This window comes from Mixophyes fleayi, chromosome 2, assembly GCF_038048845.1.
Source record: "Mixophyes fleayi isolate aMixFle1 chromosome 2, aMixFle1.hap1, whole genome shotgun sequence".
Taxonomy (NCBI): Eukaryota; Metazoa; Chordata; class Amphibia; order Anura; family Limnodynastidae; genus Mixophyes; species Mixophyes fleayi.
In genome coordinates, this window is record NC_134403.1 from 187,617,641 (window position 1) to 187,638,138 (window position 20,498).

Genomic DNA, 20,498 nt, shown 5'->3' on the forward strand with positions numbered 1-20,498 from the left:
CTATCAACAGTCCTGATGTTTGGAGTCTGAATGTGACAGGATTAAGAATTTGAGGGTCATACAATGCAAATATGGCTATGGTTAAGATGTGTCAAGGACGTGATCAATTTTTGCCCCAGTTTTTGTGACTCAGATATTGGAATATACACTAGTGCAGTGGTTCCCAAACTTTCTCAGTTCGAGGCACCCTTAGGGTCACCATAATTTTTCCAAGGAACCCCTAAGAAAAAAATAATTACTGGGTAGTCCCGGTTTTTAAGTAGTTGGATCAAAATGACGTAAGATGTATTTAGACTCTTTCACCATCACATTGTGCCCCTTCATCATATCACTGCGCCCCTTCACCATATCACTCTGTATCCCCTTCGCCATCTCACACCCTGTGTACACCTCTTCACCATCTGCATTCACTCTGTCCCCCCGTAAGCATCTCTGTCCCCCCCTTCAGCATCTCTCTCTGTCCGTCCCTTCAGCATCCCTCTCTGCCCCCCCCCCTTCAGAATCTCTCTGTCCCCCTTAACTCTCCATTCCTTTACTTACCTTCTTTCTTTATGTTCCGCTGTCTTCTGTCTTCTCTGCTGCCGTTCCTCACGGACGCTGTCGGACGTGATGTCGGAGGATCCGGTGCTGGATGGGTAAGTTTTTTTTGTTTGTTTTTTTTCTCTCCTTTTTTTGGAGGGCAATCGCGGCACCCCTGTGACAGCACCGCGGCACCCCAGGGAGCCGCGGCGCACACTTTGGGAACAACTGCACTAGTGCATTGCAGCTTACATGACAAGTATTTTGAGTTTACACTTCAAACTATGTGCAGGCAAATACAGCATGTAAGCGCCAAGCTGCTAGTGCTGAAATACTCACAGAATAACTATGTGACACTACCCATTTAATGCAAGTTTTACCATGCAGTCATAGACAATGATTGTGAACTACTTGTAGTAAATCCATATAGCATTGCTAGTACATGTATCCTCGTGATTTGGTTTAGTTAATAAAGAGGTTATCTAGTTCATTATTTCCACCATATCTAAACTATCTGTATATATGAATCAACAATTATCAGATTACTTCCACTATCTACATTGGTAACATCTCTAAATGGAATCCTATGCTGATGCCAACTCAATAGAGTTTATGTTTCACCGAAAATCTATATAACGCAAAACATTCCAGTGAGGTAATATGGGGATATACTACCACAGAAATCATAGCATTATCTATTTAGCTGGGAATCGTAGTCTTTACACCAAGGCGTTTCCCTCTACCAACGTCGATACCGCAAGTCTTGTAAAACTACTTTTCCCACACTGCAATGCGCCGCTACCCATGTCTGTGCCATTTTCGCTGGAAACCACACAGCCACCTCCCCACAGCCCCTGTGCGCCTCTCACAAGCCTGGGAGCCGGCGGCTGCCCTTTTACGGTGGCTGACATCAGCTGGGATGGGAAGGCGAAATATAGTGTGGGTGACGCCATCGGGCGGCTCCACACACGATAGGAGGAGCGAGGAGGGGGCTGGCACTGGAGGCACGCGCAGACAGCGGGGAGTAACCGGCGGCTGGAAAGACCGTTATTCAGCAGCAGCAGAAGACACCGCCAGCAGAGTGTGGCAGTGAAATATAGAGCCAGCACTCAGCAGAGTTAAGGGCGTAGCTCTTGTCGCCACCGCCCTGTGTCTGAACTCAGCCGCTCTGCAGACAGCTACAGTCCAGTGCTAGCCGCACCCGATCCCCCCCGTTACCCGAGCCGTGCAACCCGTCCCCGCGATACAAGATGGTGGACCGCGAGCAGCTGGTGCAGAAAGCCAGACTGGCTGAACAAGCTGAACGATACGATGATATGGCGGCTGCAATGAAAGCAGTAAGTGAGGGTGGGTGCTGGGACTGATCTGTAATATAGCGCTCTACATGGATCCAGTTCGTGTTCTTCCACATGTGTCTACATCAACTGCTTGCATGACAGGACATGTAATCATGTAATCCTCAGCACCGGGGAGTTCCTCACGCTGCAGTTTCACCTGCCTGAGGTCCCCTTACCTGGGGCAAATGTCCAGACTTTCCTTAGATGTGCCCATACTGACGTATGTCACTGTGGTGTGCTATGAATTAATGCCCCTTACCTACAGTTACTAAGGGGGCTGCGGCTGATTGGTACCTGCGTCTATTTCCCCAGGTTACATGTGGCGTCTTGGTCCCTGTGTAGGAGGGTGGGGTGATATAAGGCGTGACTGGGGGAGTAATACTCTGTGCAGGGTCACACAGCAGATAGAGCTCTCCATCTCATATTGGTGCTTAATACTGCGAATGCGAATACCCATTTTAAGAGCTGTATACTGCTATGTCTACCCTTTATTGTGCTATTGCTGATCTACTTAAAATGCCTAACCCATGATATCATCTGTAAAATACCTATGCTGGTCTTGCTGTTTCTAATTCCAGCATTATCAATGAAGGTCCATTACACGGTGTTGCTGTCATAGACAGGTCGTTAGAGCCCAGTTGCTTTTAAATAACATATTCTTTTAATTTAAAGACCCAGCTCTCACGGTTTATTAGCCCCTATATGTGATGCATCTTTACGCTCTATATGTTTAGTTTGTTTTCTGTGCAAAGAGAAAAAAATTGGTAATCTCATCTTTTAGAAACAAAGAAATTGTGGGAGGCAGTACCAGCCCTTCCAGAAGATTCTGCATTTGTCATATTGCAGAGAAGAGGCAGGACTGTTCAGAGGAGGGAGGGGAATCAGAATAGAGGCAATTGTTTAAATAGATTGGGGGAAAAAAATTCTAGGGTGCAATTTTTTTCTTGTTTCATTACCTACACGCACAATTTAAACATGGAGATAACAGTTCAGTGCTGATGAACACCCCCAAGTCTTGACACAAGGTGCATACCCATAAGCCTCATTTTAGCTATTTATTTGACCATGCATCATCATTGTGACAAACCGGTTTGTATTATAGATGGTAGAGAAAAAAATGTTTCTGTACATATTATTTGACCTAATTAATCTGAAACCTAATCAAGTGGGTACAAAAAGAAAATGCACTTTTTCATTGGCTGCTTTACGAATTCTGGTGCAAGAGCTTTTGTGAATATCCTCTAAATTTTAAACAGAATTAATTCTGTATAGTGCAATGTGTAGATATGTATTATGGCCTCTCCCACAAACTAGATATTATGTTGGTTTCACCACAACTCTTCTGAAAAGTAAAGTGCTTCAGTCCTGGCAATCATTTTTAAAACATAGAACGTTCTATAGAGATGGCTTGTGTGCAAAACTGTGTCCTTCTCTGCCCTCACACAGTTCGGCTGGAAATTTGTTACCTCACCTATTTCCATGGCAACTAGTGATGTCATTTGGAGGCTAAATCTGCATTGCACCCAAGTGGTTGGTACCAGACAGCTTTTATGGCAATTATCCAAAATGATTGCAATTATAAAATACTTTTAAACTGCCAGCATAAGCATGCACTGATGCATGATGGTTTTTTAACTCTGCATTTAACCTTAAACTGTAATAGTGTTTTCTTCAACCAGCCTATGTCCCAACTGGATATAATGGCATTCCAACTGGATGTAATTTATTTTTATTTGATGTAGATCTCATGTAAAAGTAAAAAAAAAAAAAAACCAACTCGGCACTACACATGTGACATAGCTATTTTAACATTGAAGAACAATGGATGCCCATCAAATTATGTAGTTGCTGCAAAAAGTCAGCCTTTCTTCTTGTAGCTTGTTAATCTAATTTGCACTCAATATTGATAAGAAAATCTTTAAATTAAATGGACTAATATCTATTCCACCCACTTTGTTTGCACATACTTGCTTTGTAACATTGCCAATCAGTAGACTTTTTTGAGATGGAGGTTGAGACAGTGGAAAATGATTTTGGTCAAAAGCTTGAAATCTTTTTCTTTAAATATTGATGGTTAGATTGGGATATGAAATTCATGGTAAAAATACTAGTGTTTCCATTTGTCAAGGCAGTAAATAGCATGTCAGTTGATGGCATTCCTAAAGGGGTGTAAGCAGCATGTGTACAGCATTCAAGTTGGTAGAGATCAATGGTTAAAAGTTCTTTTTTTTTTTTTTTTTTTTTTTAATCATGAAATATCTGACCAGGAAAAGCTTTACAAGAACCTAATTGAACCTCGGATGTGTAATACACTTCGCTACAGAACTAGGTTACATAAAACCTCTAACCCCTGGAGTAATGTCATTGTGCAATACATATGTATTTTAACTGCTATTAGTTGTCTTTTCATATGAATTAAACTTAGTTTACCTTAAGCGGCACTGTAACAATTCACAATGTTGGAGTGTATGTGCTGAGTCATGTTGTAATCATGGGTGCAAATGGTGCTTCTTAAGACATTTGGAACATGGGCTATTGATAATTTTTCAATAACCTATGAAATTGATTGTGTTATTATTTAAACTGTGATGTATTAGTCTGATTTTTACTTTGTTACCAGAATACAGAAGAATGGTATGAGGTGGGTAGATAAGAGGCGCACCTGTCAATTTTTTTGTAAAGTAAGCACTGCATGTTGCTATATTACAAATAAATATAAGCATCAATTGGATAATCCACTGATGCACAGTCTTTTGTTACAGTTTATATAAAGTAAGCAACATATCTACTTGTACATATCCATTCATTAGGTTCTGGTGGTCAGTAACACTGGCTAGTATGTTTTCTTGGTCTATCTTATATTGTCTTGTAACTTACTAAATTTAGCTGTTCTATCAGTGGTGGGCAACAGGTGCCCTGGCAAGCCTTCACCTACGACCCCCATCTCTGTGCCCTGCTTTGATTTATTCTCTACTTTGTTATAAAGCCGAGAATAAAACTGAAACAGAGCAGCTGGCATCGGTGTCACGTCACTTCCTCTGCACACTGCAGGGAGGTCACATAGCACATCCATTCATAGCAGACTGCAGCATGTTCGGCAAGATGTGCTCTCCCTTCTTCCTCTGTGATTTCTGTCTGTGAAACAAACTAAAGCTTGTGGGGAATGGCAGAAAGAAGGTGCGGAGGGAGGTTTGTGGGGAGTAAAGTACCAGGGATAGGGGGAGGCTTTTGGATTAGAGCCAGTGTGTGTTGGGGGGGAATTGTAGGCTAGCACCAGGTGAGTGTTTTGGGGATGGGGTGATTGTGGTTTAGTGCCAATCAAGGGTGGTTGCTGGTATGTGCCAATGAATGTGTGTTTGGGGTTGATTGCAAGTTAATGCCGATTTGGGGGGGGGAGGGGTGGAGATTGATGGCCAGTTAGTGGTGTGGCGGGGGCTGAGGGTTGGGTGAGGGGAGTGGTTGTTGATTGCCGGTTAGTGGGGGAAGGGACTGCGGGTTGATTGCCGGCTAGCAGCTGTTAGTGTGTGGTATCGGGCAGACTATCGTGTTATATATTAGCATCACTATTATGCTGACCAATAGTTGAAATAACTCAATGGGAGAAATGGTTTACAGTTTTATTGCCTTCAGAGAAGGTAGAACCCTTTTACTGTATAGTATAAATTATTTAATAATTGGAAGATTAAGAAAACAGGGATAGGGAAGCAGGCCAAGAGCTACAGAAGGTGTGGAATACTAGAACACAAGGAAAAGTGTACCCTGCTTGTGAGAGTTTACAGCCTAAAGGGAAGTTGAAGACACAAATAGGGTAGTATCAAGTGTGGGAGTGAGGGGATAGTCCAGACAAGGGAGTTAGGATGACGGCTGATAGACTTGAATAAAGAAATGAGTCTTAAGGGCACTCTTGAAGCCATGGAGAGTAGAGGCTAACCTGATAGGGTGTGGTAGATTGTTCCACAACTGGGGAGCAGCCCAGGCAAAGTCCCGGAGAACGGAGTGGGAATAGGCAAGGAGTGTGGATATTGATGAGTTTGGAGATGGGGGGGGGGGGGGGGGGGGGAGAGATCTGGAGTTTAAATTTAATTCTGTAGGCTACGTGGAACCAATATAGCGACTTGCAAAGAAGGATTGCAGAGTTAGATTGGCTAGAGAGAAAAATAAGTGGACAGCAGCACTGAAGATAGACTTAACAGGGGCAAGGAAGGAGTCTGGTAGGCCGGAGAGAAGGAGGTTACAGTAGTCAAGACGAGAGATTTCAAAGACTAAATAAATGTTTTGGTGGCTTTCATAGTAAAAGAGGACTGGATCTTGAATATATTCTGGAGGTAAAAGTAGCAGGATTTTGAGAGGAACAGAATGTGAAGTTTGAAGGAGAGGTAGGAGTCGAGGATGACCCCTAGGCATCAGACTTTAGGGACCGAAAGGTGGGCAGTGTTAAGAGAATGAGAGGGGGGAGGTGATGGAGCTCTGGAGGTGGGATAAGGGGGTGGTAAGACAATTATTTTATTCTTGAAAATATTGAGTTTAACAGAGACATTCAAGAAGAGATGGTCTGAGAGACTCGAGACATTAGGGAAGGGGAGAGGTCAGAGGATGGAAGATAAATTTGGATGTCCTTGGCATACAGGTGGTACTGGAGGCCAAAGGAGCAGATGTCGTCACCAAAGGCGGAGGTGTAGAGGGAGAAGAGCAGGGGAAGAATGGATCCTTGGGAAACTCTTAATAGCTAAGGGAAGATGGGTAGATGTAGAGTCAGGTTTAAAGACTGAAAAGAAGTGTTTGAGGTAAGAGGAAAACCAGGAGTACAGATGTTGAAGATGTTTTTCTTAAAACTAGGTAGCACACATCTTTTTCTGCTAGAGCAGTGACTTCTTGGAGACTTCTCTTTACGGCAAGTACATCAAGAATTTCTGGATTTAGCACTCCAAATGGACAGTTCAGTTTCAAATGGTAGACTTTTTTTTTTTTTTTGTAACCTCCAAGCCAAACGACTATGAAAATGCATATGGTGAAGGCTTTGAGAACCAGCAGTCAATAGTTGTGCTCATTGTTTGGCTCTTCTTACTTACTGCTGAGTTCCCCTACAAAAGGAAAGTTGCAGGCTTTTCTTAGTATCACTATTTTCCATGTGAGAGAGGTTAAACCTACACATAGAAACTCCTATGGGTAAATATATCAAACTTGTTTTGAAAAAGTGGAGATGTTTCCTATAGCAGCCAGAATCTTGTTATCGTTTTGTAGAATGTTCTAAATACATAACTAGAATCTGGTGGCTATAGGGAACATCTCTCCTTTTCAAACCTGCCGGAAACATGCAGCTTGATAATTTTACAGCTAGCATCTAACCATTATGCCACATAGTGGTGTTGGCATCCTATCAAACTTATTTGGCAGTATTCTGTCAAACTTCTGTATGAAAATAAATACATTTTTTCTGTTGCTTTATGCTTGAAAAACTGGTGTAATATGTAATGGCTGCAAGCAGTTAGAGGACCTGTCAGGTTTGTGAATAAGTGTTTGACACAGTGCCTCATGCATTAAAAGAAAAAACAAAAACTGTCTTATACCACGCTCTGTTAGCTAGCTAGAGAAGGAATTGTGTTTACTTGATTGACAATATTCAGACTTTCGATAAAGGTTTGATAGATAAATATATGTTTTTAAAATAGTTTTATGTAATTTTTGCAAAAGTAAAATTTTCAAATTCATTGCATACCATAAAATGTGCAAATTCCCTTTTTAACTCTGACTAAATTAATTACATGTATAAGTACATAGCCACAAATCTATATTTTTGTTTGTAATCTTTAAGATTTGTTTTCTAAAAAAAAAAGTTATTAATATAATTGTAAAAGCATGTATTGCTTATATGAGCATGTGACCATTAAAATGTTTATATGCGTATACTGGGAAACATTTAAGCTATATCCCCTCAAGATATGCTAGAAGAATATTTTGGGTACTGGAGATGAGCCCTCCAGTGGCTGTTTCTGCCATAAAAAAATAAAAAAAATCCTTAAAAAAAAAATTAAAATAAAAAGCTATACAAGGCAATTCGGCTTATGAATAGGTGTTTACAGTGTGTGACCATTGTATCACATGCTATTAATTTATGGATTTTCCCGGGCAATAGGAGTATTATTCTCCGTCTGGCAGTGTCATGGTCTGTGTGGGATTAGTTTGCATCAGCCCTGGCCAAAGATGCGTCTATTTACCCAGCACCCTCTGTGCCATTGAGTTGTGAACTGTTCATTTTCATAAGATTATGTGCTCCAGCAAATTATTTATTTATGAACAGAATTTTACACAAGACCGTAATCTGTAGTTCTAATTTCTACCTGTTAAGTGGGTCTCCATTTTGCCATTATTTTAGTATTTCAACAAAATATCTCCCCTGAGGCTCCAATATTTATCTGTATATAGCTACTGAATTGCACTGTTTGAAGGTCAAGAGAGAAGAATTATGCACCAAGTATAGTCTCAGAATTTGCAGTGAATTAAATAAAGGAGCACATAAATTATACATTGATGGACAAGATTTTTCTTATTAAATCAGATGTGACTGGGCTGTTCAGATGAGTGTTGACAGGATTGTCTTGTCATGTGCTGTACTGTATGAAAAACGAGAAAATTTCTCAGTGCCATAGGTGCAGGGATCCTTTTATGCATAGTTATCTGATACTTTGGTCTGATCCATGTTCTGCACTGCTGTCCAAATGCAATGGGAAAAAAAATACTCAGAGCTCTTGCTTAAATGAGCCCTGAATGTGGAAGTTCTTGACCAATCTCTAAATATCTTACACTGCACTTATATCAGCAATGCAAGCGTTGTCATCAACTGCTGTGTACTTCAGTTAGCGATGACCTCCTATGTGCAGACAATGCTCTTTAAAACAGGTCAACGAGTATCTATGGAGTCTGGGGGAATGGACAACACTAGATTTGCAAGAAATCCAAAACTGAAAATTTGACTTTCAGTTTTCAAGTTACACTATAATACCCAATGTTGCTTTCTTGGGGTCTGGAGTCCCTCTTTATCTGGCATCTCCAACAGCTCCTGTAACAGTCTATCCCGCTCTTGCTTCTTCCTGAAGTCTTTGGTTTTGTTTTCTCATGTGCTTTTGTGAATCAAGCTATGCAAACTGGAGGCTGCTTTGTGGTTTTCATGTGTTTCCACTGAGCAACAGCAAATGTTTAGGATGTCTGATATTTCTTTAACGGAGAGTCCGTAGATGACCTAAATCAAAAATCCTTCTACAGTGAAACGTGGATCACCCTGGCTTTGCGCATTTACGTTAGCATTTTGATTAACTATTTGGTGACTACTTGCCAAGTATACCAAATTAATGTTTACAGTAGCAATTCAGATTCTAAGGTTTTCACTTTGTCATAAAACTAGTACATGTGATTATAATTCTACCCCTACTGTGAAATATTTTGGCACTAGAAGCCACCTTATGCTGCTATAGGGTCAGTATAGAACGTCTTGGTGACTTTTAGCTGCTTTTTATACTTCACATTAGGCAGTCCATTATTCTTGTGGTTTTGTATTTCTTTATAGTATGTATTTTACTATGTGCTATTACAGCCCTGGCCAACCTCTGGCTCTCAAAGTGTTGTGAAAAAACAAACCCCAGCATGCTTTGGTAGCTGATAGCTGGCGGAGTTTGCAGGGACTTGTAGTTTCACAACACCTGGAGAGATGCAGGTTGGTCAGGCTTGTGCTGTTGGGAAACACATTAATTCTCATTTACTGTAGATGGCAGTGAAATGCATACCATGTATTATGTGGAAACTAATGCTACAGTTAGTAGCACATTAGTACTCCACATTTGGGTCATTCCACATCAGATCACCCAAAAAAACATGATTTGTCCACCACCCGTCTCAGATTTTTTTGTCATTTTTTTTTAGTTAAGGATGTCAAAACAACTATTTCTGCCAAATATCTTGACTGTCTGACAATTAGTTGATTATATATTGATTTTTCAATTTATTAAATAATTTAATAATCGCGGCTTCTTTATCCAGTTTATTGGAAGTATTACAGGTGTTTATTAAGGAATCTACACAAAATTTGGACCCCTAAGGTAACTCTTCCTCCCGAATCCAAAAATCCAAATTACTTTAACTGCCTCATGTTTTACGTTACGGCAAAAACGCACGGTTTTCAAATATCATTAAAAACGCTAGATTCAATTGACATTAGGGGGGGTATTCAATTGTTAGCGAGTTTGTAATTTCGAGCGCGTTAAGTCTTTTTTTTTTTTTCTTCTTATTTTCGAGCGCGGAAACTTCTCCCGCAATTAAATTTTTTTTATTTTACCGAAACGGTCTTATCGCGCTCCAAACGTTTGTCAATGTTAAAGTATAGGCTGGATGCGAACCCTCAGCGGAAAAAGCTATTCAATTGGGTTTTTTTTAACGCTGAGTGTGAAACAGGCAAATCTGCTGTTTCATCTCGCACCTCCTTGGTCTGTTCAAAGAAAAAATTTTTTTAGTAAGTTAAGAAAAATATACATTAAACTGAAAAAATAGGTGTAAAAGTTCATAAAAATAACCTAAAAACTGAAAAGTAATATTTTTTTTAAAAAAAAAATAAGTGTAATATTTAATAATTTTTTGAAAGTTCCCCCTTTAAAAAAATCCATTAGTGGTGCATGTATTTAAACTTTATTATTTTTTTTTAAGGGGGGTTGGTGGTTGTGCCTGACCTCAGTCAGCTCTCATCAAAATTGTGAAAAGTAGCATGTTATTTATTAATTTTTTTAAAACCAAAAGCGTTTGCTCCCCACTCTATTTAGTCTTAACCCTAGTGCTGGCAGGCTATTGCTGTGTGTGTGTTAAAATCTTTGAAACATTTTGCATAGGGTTCCCCCTATTTTAATTGAACCAGCACTAGGCAAACCAGCCGGGGTGATAGGCCCTATAGCAGGGGGGGGGGGGGGAACACAGTTTGGGTCCCACGGCCATAATGACTAAACACCCACAGACTGTTCAGCGCTGGCCTGGATTCCCTAGGGCGAGTGGTCCGCTTAAAAATATAAGCGGGCCACCCACCTAGGGACACCCAGCCCAGTGCCGATAGCACTAGGGCTCTTCCTACTACCCCTGGGCTGTGGGTAGTAGGATAATAAATGGGGATTTTGTATGAAAAAAATAAATAAAAAAAAAATGTTGACTTGTGGAACTGCATGTCCCAGCCAGCTATGTTGGCCTAAATAGTGTGGGCATGCTGCAACTTGTCTAACTACAAGCACCAGCGTACCCATGGCACCCAGGGCATGTTTGCACTTGTAGAACCACAAGTGCCAAAATGCTCTTACACCCACGGCTGGCTGTGATCTGTAGTTCCACAAAGCAAAATGTTAAATAAAAGCACAACACCCTCATTAAAACCACAAATCTTTATTAAAAATAATAAAACCCCAAGAAATACAGTAAACACCCTCATGTACACCATAGATTTTAATTAAAAACAAAAAAAAACCAAAATACTCACCATGGACGAAATCCTCAGTTTTCTGATGCTTTACCTACACACACTCATTTACGCAAAGTCCCAACAAATATTTGTACCTTACAAATGTCCATGCTTGGCCAGTGTTCAAGAAATGTTTGTAAATGGCAAAAAATTTTACCTGCTTGTAAAATCTTATCTGCTGTCCAGGGGGGGGGGGGGCATTGTTGCTTGCAGTGCTGGGGCCCTTCTTGATTGCAGTGTAGGGGCCCAATCTCCTTTGCAGTGCTGGGGCCCTTCTTGATTGCAGTGTAGGGGCCCAATCTCCTTTGCAGTGCTGGGGCCCTTCTTGATTGCAGTGTAGGGGCCCAATCTCCTTTGCAGTGCTGGGGCCCTTCTTGATTGCATTAATGTTTTTATACTAAAATGACTGCCTTAACCACTCCTCATTTCAAATTCGCTAGGACCAATAATAGAGCGCGAGGGGGTGGATGCAATGTTAACAATTGAATTGAGCGTTTGTTTGTTTTTAAACGAGCGCTTGAACGGGAAAAAACGAGCGCGGATTTTTGTTTTTTTTCGAGCACGGGATTTTCATCCGTCTCGCTAACAATTGAATACCCCCCTAGGGATCCCATTTTTTTTTTAAAAAAAAAAAGTTATAAATTACTACCACAACAAAAATCAGCCGGTACTCTGTTTCATAGGGGAGAAAAAAAATAATGAAGTTGATGCTCGATTACTGCTGTACAGCATACATAATTTACACATTGTTAAAAACCATACCAAAAAAGTGAACTAAACTGAGGCAATGGGATAAAACTCCCATACAAGGAAATTAAACAAACAGAAACTGATGGGAAGGGGATTCCCTTTAGAGAGACCAAAGCTGAAACTTTCCAGAGAAAGAGAGAGGGAGACACAGAAAGAGTCGATCATGGCAGCTGCTCATTTGGTAGTCTTTTACATACAGACTGCCATATTACCATTTACTCAAAAACCATTGGATTACATAGCTGAGACCACTTTACATTTGACATTAGGGATCCCATTTTTTGGGGGGTGTTTAAAAAAGGTATATATTACTACCACAAAAAAAATCAGCAGGGTACTCTGTTAGTGGAGAAAAAAAAAATACTGAAGTTGATGCTGATGTTCGGTTACTGTTGTACTGCATACATAATTAACACAAGAAATCATGACATTTAAAACCTTTAACATAACTTAAGCCCTTAACTGAAGTTGATTCAACAATCTCATTATTTTTCCCTTGTTTGGAACTTGTAACGGTCTGTAATTTTCCTTAGTGTCAGCAGAAAGTGTATACTGCCTTCCAGTACTTCCTTGGATAGTAGGCACTTCCGTTACACAGAGGATGTGAATAAAAGGAACAAAACACTTATCTCTTGAAGGCCAGGACAGCACATTTGTTGATTGGTTTCATTAAGTGTATCAGCACATCTTGGGCCTGATTCATTAAGGATCTTAACTTGAGAAACTTCTTATTTCAGTCTCCTGGACAAAACCATGTTACAATGCAAGGGGTGCAAATGAGTATTCTGTTTTGCACATAAGTTAAATACTGACTGTTTTTCATGTAGCACACAAATACTTGATAGCTTATTTGTACACTGAAATTTAAAGTTGATATTTGTGTGCTACGTGAAAAAACAGTCAGGCTTGAAAAAGCTACAGAGCGAAACGCGCGTTGACGTTTTGTCTCGCTATCCTCATCATCCAGCCTGCACCTTTCTCCCTATGACCGCTCCCCTGTTACCTACTTAGGCAGGGATTTTCACATACACACTCGATCATAGGGGACTTAATAATACTTTGTCTCTTCATTCATTTTTTGATGCCAATGCTATTGGGCTATATTACTTAATACTACTAGAAATATCTTGAGTTTTTCAAACTTTATATGGCAACTATCCTAATTTTTTGAGTATCTACTCGATTTTTGCACTTATTATGGGGCAGTTTGATAGATAGCATAATATCTCTCCCTGATCACTCTAAGTTACCTATTCAGGCAGGGATTTCCCTTATGTTTGCGATCGTAGGGAACTTATTTATGCTGCTATTATTGGGCTACACTACCTAATAATATTATTAGAATCACCTTTTGGCTCTTGCGACCTCATATGGTAATAATTCCAACTTTGGCTGGGATCTTTGCACTTATAAAGGCGCATTCTGATAGATAGCAGAGGCAATGCAAATTGTATTTGCATTTTAATTCACCTCCACACTTTGTCCTATATGTGTATTTTTAAATATTTCGCTCCTGTTTAACCAGAACATTTTTTAATGCATATCCAATAAAGATTTATTTTATTATAGAGCTAATCGGAGTGCCCCTTCTATACACTTCTTTTCTTTCCTTCTTGTCCAAAAAAGGATTACAGCATGTTTTCTGAAATTCTTCATATCTTAGCAGCAGAAGCTTTTCATGTTGGTAGCAGACTGAGGTTTCAGGATCATTGGTTACTGCATTTGAAACTTCAGTTCTCAGAATCAAAAGTTCTTTTTCTTCATCTGTAGAGTGGTCCCAGCTATGTAATCCGATGGTTTTTGAGTAAATAGTAATAAGGCAGTCCGTATTTAAAAGACTACTAAATGAGCAGCTGCCATGATTGACTCTTTCTGTGTGTGTCTCTCTCTTTCTCTAGAGAGACCAAAACTAAAACTTTCCAAAGGGAATCCCCTTCCCATCAGTTAGTTTGTTTTAATTTCCTGTATGGGAGGTTTATCCCATTGCCTCAGTATAGTTCACTTTCTTGGTATGGTTTTTAACAATGTGTAAATTATGTATGCTGTACAGCAGTGATCGAGCATCAACTTCATTATTTTTTTTTCCCCACTATGAAAGAGTACCCGGCTGTCTTTTTTTTTTTTTTTTTTGTAGTAGTAATTTATACCTTTTTTTTTTAAACACCCCCCCCCCCCCCCCCCAAAAAAAATGGGATCCCTAATGTCAATTGAATCTATCGTTTTTAATGATATTTGAAAACCGCGCGGCAGATAAAGTAATTGGTTTGGATTTTTGGATTCGGGAGGAAGAGTTACCTTAGGGGTCCAAATTTTGTGTCGATTCCTTAATAAACACCTGTAATACTTCAAATAAACTGGATATTGAAGCCGCGATTAGTAAATTAATAAATTGAAAAATCGATATATAATCAACTAATTGTCAGACAGTCGAGATATTTGGCAGAAATAGTTGTTTTGACATCCTCTCAATTAAAAAAAATTTGTAGAAATCTGAGATGGGTGGTGAACAACCCTGGTTGAACTGACATGGAATGACCCATTTAGTAAATGGAATGTCCGGGGCAGTGTAAGGAAAGATGGACCATTTTAAATCCAATATAGATTTAATATATCTAATATTTATGTATTTAGTTTGCTTTATAATTTGGATCACTTAAGTCCTTAGCATTCCAGATGATGGTTCTCATGTCTACTGTGTCTGTAATAGTTTAGTGTAGTATATTTTACCTCAAAGAAGTTCTTCCTTTGTCCTCTTTGGCTCCTTCTAAATGTTTTTTTGTTTTCTGAAGTTTTCCATTTGTAACATTCTTTTTCATTAGTATGGCTTGGTGTCCCGTTAGTTTTGTACACATGCCTTTAGCCTACCAAGGATGAGTCTGTCTACAACAAGACATTTATCACTGCCATATAGGGTCAGACATTTTCTGGTCCATTCTGCAGTGGCAATGTCATTACTTTTTATGTTATACATAGTGTGTAAGTTTTCAGTAAGAAATCACTTATTTCTTTTTCTTTTTTTCTTCCTTTCAAACCTTTTTCTAGGTAACAGAATTAAATGAGCCTCTCTCAAATGAAGAAAGGAATTTGTTGTCTGTTGCCTACAAGAATGTTGTTGGAGCCCGTCGATCTTCCTGGAGGGTAATAAGCAGTATTGAGCAGAAGACTTCTGCTGATGGCAATGAAAAAAAAATAGAAATGGTGCGTGCCTATCGTGAAAAAATTGAAAAGGAATTAGAAGCTGTATGCCAAGATGTCTTGAGCCTCTTGGATAATTTCCTCATCAAAAATTGCAGTGAAACGCAGTATGAAAGCAAAGTATTTTACCTGAAAATGAAGGGAGATTATTACAGATACCTAGCAGAAGTAGCCACTGGTGAAAAGAGAGCAGCAGTTGTTGAATCATCCGAAAAAGCTTATAGTGAAGCTCATGAAATAAGCAAAGAACACATGCAGCCAACTCATCCCATCAGGCTAGGGTTGGCTCTTAACTATTCTGTGTTCTACTATGAAATTCAAAATGCGCCTGAGCAGGCCTGTCATCTGGCCAAGACGGCTTTTGATGATGCCATTGCAGAGCTGGATACCCTGAACGAGGACTCATACAAGGACTCTACACTTATCATGCAACTCCTACGTGACAACCTAACACTCTGGACAAGTGATCAGCAAGATGATGATGGTGGAGAAGGCAACAATTAAGACCATCTGATGGACTGGCAGCCGCACGCTGATGCTACTACCGCAGTCTTTATTTTTTTTCCCACAAGTGGGGGGTATAGGGTGGGGGAGGGGTAAGGAAGGGATAACCTCCCCAGGGTAGACCCTCCCACCTGTCTTTGATTGCGTCTTCGACATTTTGCCAAAACACCACGAGTGGAAAGTTAGACTGGCTGTGCTAGTATGGAATGGCAGCCAAACACTGGCACATGGACTGTTCTGTAGTTAATAAAAGTGGAGCTGTTTTTAATTTTAAGTTATCGCTAGACATGTTTAGAAAGAGATTTAAGGGTAGGAATAACTTGAATGAAATGCTCTTTTTAAATAGTTTTGTGGTTCCAGTAATTTATTTTATATTTATATTTTTAGCTGTGCCCTTGTCTTGCCCTTCATGCTATATACATATTTATTTAAAGTTTGTGTTGTGTACTTTGTGTGCAGCACATACTAAAACAAATTATCCATTTCTTCTGCCACAGGTAAACTGCCAGTATTCATGCTAATGTATTCAATAGTCTAACTGGAAAACTTAACTTGCCAGTACTTTAGTGTCCAGTTTATTGGTTTTTCCTTTCTCCATTGGTAAAATAGTAAATTTCCTTTTCTACAATTGTAGTTTTCAAGTCCTTAAATTTGGGCAATTTTTGACAAAGTTAAAGGGATATAAAAGATTTCAGATGTGTGTGTTTTACACCTAGTAAACAGTATTGTTGAGAACAAACTTCCCCCTACCTTTATTTTTCCTAAACTAGTCTATTGCTTCACAACCATAGTTTTGTTGATTATTCCACAGTGGAGAATATGCTACTAAATTGGGCTTAAAAGTAGTGAACTGTTGAGTTTAGTTTGGTATTAGGTGTCTCACAATAATGATTTGGGCCTGCATTACAGCATAGTTTGTTTAGATAGGGATGTTATTGGCATTCATCAGATGAAAAATGTCAATCTAACAAATTATCTGCCCTCTAAAATGTGTGTTTTTTTCTGTAGACTTTGTACTGACCCCCGTTTCCACTCCATTTTGTTGTTTTCATGTACAATAGTGTTTGGTTTTTCTGGCAACATTTGTATTCCAGCCATAAAATATCAGGTATATACAATAACTAGTGATAAAAGACCGAATAAGGTAAAAATAAGTCTAACAGAATTATGTTTTTCAAGTGGCTTTGTGTAAGTTAATGGAGATCTATTATGCCCAGTGTTCTATTTAACCAATGAAAGAATTCTGAAATACAAATAAGACATATCTTGATTTTGTCAGTCATTAGTGACCTACTGCATCGTCTGCTATGAAGAAAGGTAGTTTACCACGCATTTTGTCATGCATGTGTCTGTTGGCATGCCTTTTAAATGGATAACTCCTGTTAGAAAGCCCTGCTTGATTTAGTTTCCTGACTGATTTGATACATGCAACCAAAGTTCTAAACGTTCTAGTTTAGAAATATTTAAAAGGAATCTGTATAGTAAGATTTTAAATTTTTTTTTTTTTTTTGTAAAGGTTTTGGTTTTTTGTAGAAGCCATTGGTAATTACAGGACAAAACTTCAGCAAATACAGCTTTCATTCAACCTATTCATTCTAAGATGTTTCCTGCTTACTATAGCTTATTCGTATTCATTCTTTAAGGCTAATTGGTAAGATAAAAACACATTTTGTGAATTGGTAACCCAATAAATGAAATGTTAATCCACAGTTCTCATTTCTTCCCCAATCTATATCCAGTGATCAGTGTTATATTTAAATGTCCAGTGTGAAAGTAATTTACTGGAATTACATAAACTATTTTCTGTTCTTGGCTGCTATAAAACCTTAACTATCTTAAGAGGGCTCCAATGCTAGGAATGAGGAGTAGGTTCTAAGCAGCATTTTTTTTTATTTTAATTGCACTTGCCTATATAACAGTTTCTCCAATGAAATTACTACCGCTGCATTAATCTTAATACAATATTGTGCATGCTAGTGTTGTATTTCTATAACGTAGCTTGAAATTAAATTATACAGTACGTGTTATGTATTCCTATGGCAAGCCAACTAGTCTTTTTCAATTTTATTGCCATCATTTTTTAAATTTTTCTCCATTGGAAAGTGAGGGTTAAAGGGTAGACCTTGTTCTACAGGGCTGTAATAGCCACTTATTGGTCTGTAATGGATGTTGCTATTGTGACATGCAAATATATAATTTTGGTCTAAAAAGAAAAACCTAAACAAAAAAAAATTAAAATCTAAAAAATATATATAAAAATTGACTGGGAAGTGGGGAGGGATCATAAACACCAGTTTTAGCCTAACCTCAATGTCTGGTGTTAGTCATGGTGAAAATCTTATTATTAATGTGTAGGAAAATTACTGTTTTGAATAAGCCTATGTTTGTGCTTCTTTGTCATTGTAATGCAGTGAAATTATTTAAGGTCTAATCGGTGGATTATAAATTTTAATTTCTACATTTTATTTTTTTTCATCTCCGTGTTTGTTTAGTTTTTTTTTTTTTTAAATATTTATTTTATTTTTTGGCGCACGGACCATTTCTAGCAGTTTTCCTCAGTGATGGAATATCATGAATGTGATTCATTATGTAAATGTCGCACATTGAGCAAATAAACTTACAGATCTGATGTGGGTGCTGCTTAAAAGCTTTGCGTGTTCTCTTCATTAATCTGTGTGTTTCTCATAACATTTTTGCAAATCTTTTATTGGTGGTTTTTGTTTTTTATATTATTCCAGGCAGTTCTGTCTCATGACTGTTCATTCTGCAGTCAAGTTATGTTAACACCAGTGATTTAGGAATACTTTCCCTGATATTCATTTTACAGATCTATCAGGTTTGTTCTTTAATAGACCGCATGACATAGCTCATGGTGCTGTAAGGTGAATTTGCCAGATTGCGGTCTACTCCAAACCTGCTAATGTTTCAAACATCTACTTCTTTTACCGTTTGTCAAACCATAATTTATATCAGCACTATAACAGCAAATTAATTCAACAAAAAGTACTTAACCAGCTCATCAGTGTTTTTAGTGCTTTACCAGGACTAAATCCAAAAGTGCACTTCAAACACTCCTATAAACATTTGTATAGATGCAGTAACTAGAAAGTGAGTATAATGTTTCCAATCAAAATCATTCTTGTCCGAATAAAGCTTTGTCGATTTTGATAGGTCTTTTATAGAATGGGGTTATTTAGCTATTGAGGTAGACTTCACATAACTAACACTAACACATCCCCCTCTATGGTGATTTACCTGTAAAACTATGCAAAGGAAAATTTGTTTGACCACAGTAGCAACAGTCTGTAGATGCCAGTATGGGGGGAGATCCCAAGCTGGCTCTTTTCCTACAAAGCAGGTAAAGTGCAGGACACTCTGACATCACTGCAATGTTATCACTGGCTCCAGCCTTTCACTGGAATAAGGAAATAATCATCGATCACTTTGCAATTAAACAGTGATTAAGTTCTTTTTTGCTTAAATCCAGTGCACTGCTGAGGATGAGCAATCATGAGGTATATCTGCAGGTTGAGCCCCACTTACCCTTAGCAGTGAATGGGTTAAAGTGGGGAATTGGCACTTAAAAGGTATGTTGGCTCTGATGACATTGCAACTTTAACTATTTTAATTTTTACTGTTTTTTTTTTTGTTTGTTTTGTTTTTTATTTTAATGTGTTGTCAGATGAGCAATTTCTGTCCAGAATCACTTAACTTTTGGGGAAAATCACATGAATTGCCTACTGTATATTAATGGAATGAATCGTCTGAAACTCATGCAAGCAGATTGAATTGTAGCACTGCATGATTTTAAGGAGAGCATCTTGCTACAACATAATTCGTTGTGTAGCACAGCCAATTGAAAGGCTTTAAAACGATCAGATATGATTTGAAGGATCATAGGATCTTGCTTCCTATTTCAAGGAAAAAATAGATAAGATCAGGCTTGAAATGGTATCTCCCTTGACAAGCAATCTGCTCAATTCCTTTGTAGCACCCTCTGACACTCTCTCTTCATTTGATCCCACAAATGAAGAGGAAGTTTCTAATCTCTTCTCATCTTCCTACTCTACCTCCTGTCCTCTTGATCCCATTCCCTCACAAATGGGTATGTCCCTGTCTACTGTGCTCATTCCCCCTCTAACTAAAATCTGTAATCTATCTCTTTCTACTGGTATTTTTCCATCTATATTCAAGCATGCAGTGATTACTCCCATTTTAAAAAAACAGAATTCTGACCCTAACTCTCTCATAAATTAGCGCCCCATCTCCCAGCTCCCATGCCCCTCCAAGCTTCTCGAAAGAATTGCCTACACACGCCTCACACTTTCTTACAGCAAACAACTTATTGGATCCTCTTCAGTCAGGCTTTCGCTCTCAACACTCCACAGAGACTGCGCTGACCAAAGTTGTCAATGATTTGATCGCAGCAAAAAATAACCAATACTCTCTTCTAATTCTGGATCTCTCTGCTGCATTTGACACTGTTGACCACTCTCTCCTCATACAAACGCTGCAATCCCTAGGTCTTGAAGGCACTGTCCTATCCTGGTTCTCATCCTACCTATCTAATCGCTCTTTCAGTGTTCATTTCTCTGGATCCACCTCTGCTCCGCTTCCTTTATCAGTTGGAGTACCGCAAGGCTCAGTCCTAGGTCCTCTGCTGTTCTCTATCTACACCACTTCTCTTGGAAAACTAATAAGCTCCTTTT

General features: G+C 38.9%; 1 protein-coding gene across 1 annotated transcript; it reads left to right on the forward strand.

Annotated features, from left to right (window-relative positions):
- Positions 1 to 1,428: 1,428 nt before the first annotated feature.
- Positions 1,429 to 18,440, forward strand: YWHAG (tyrosine 3-monooxygenase/tryptophan 5-monooxygenase activation protein gamma). Its single transcript, XM_075195123.1, has 2 exons — positions 1,429 to 1,856; positions 15,133 to 18,440. The coding sequence occupies exons 1-2, from the start codon at positions 1,770 to 1,772 to the stop codon at positions 15,787 to 15,789; spliced, it is 744 nt and encodes a 247-aa protein (XP_075051224.1). The 5' UTR covers positions 1,429 to 1,769; the 3' UTR covers positions 15,790 to 18,440.
- The last annotated feature ends 2,058 nt before the right edge of the window (positions 18,441 to 20,498 follow it).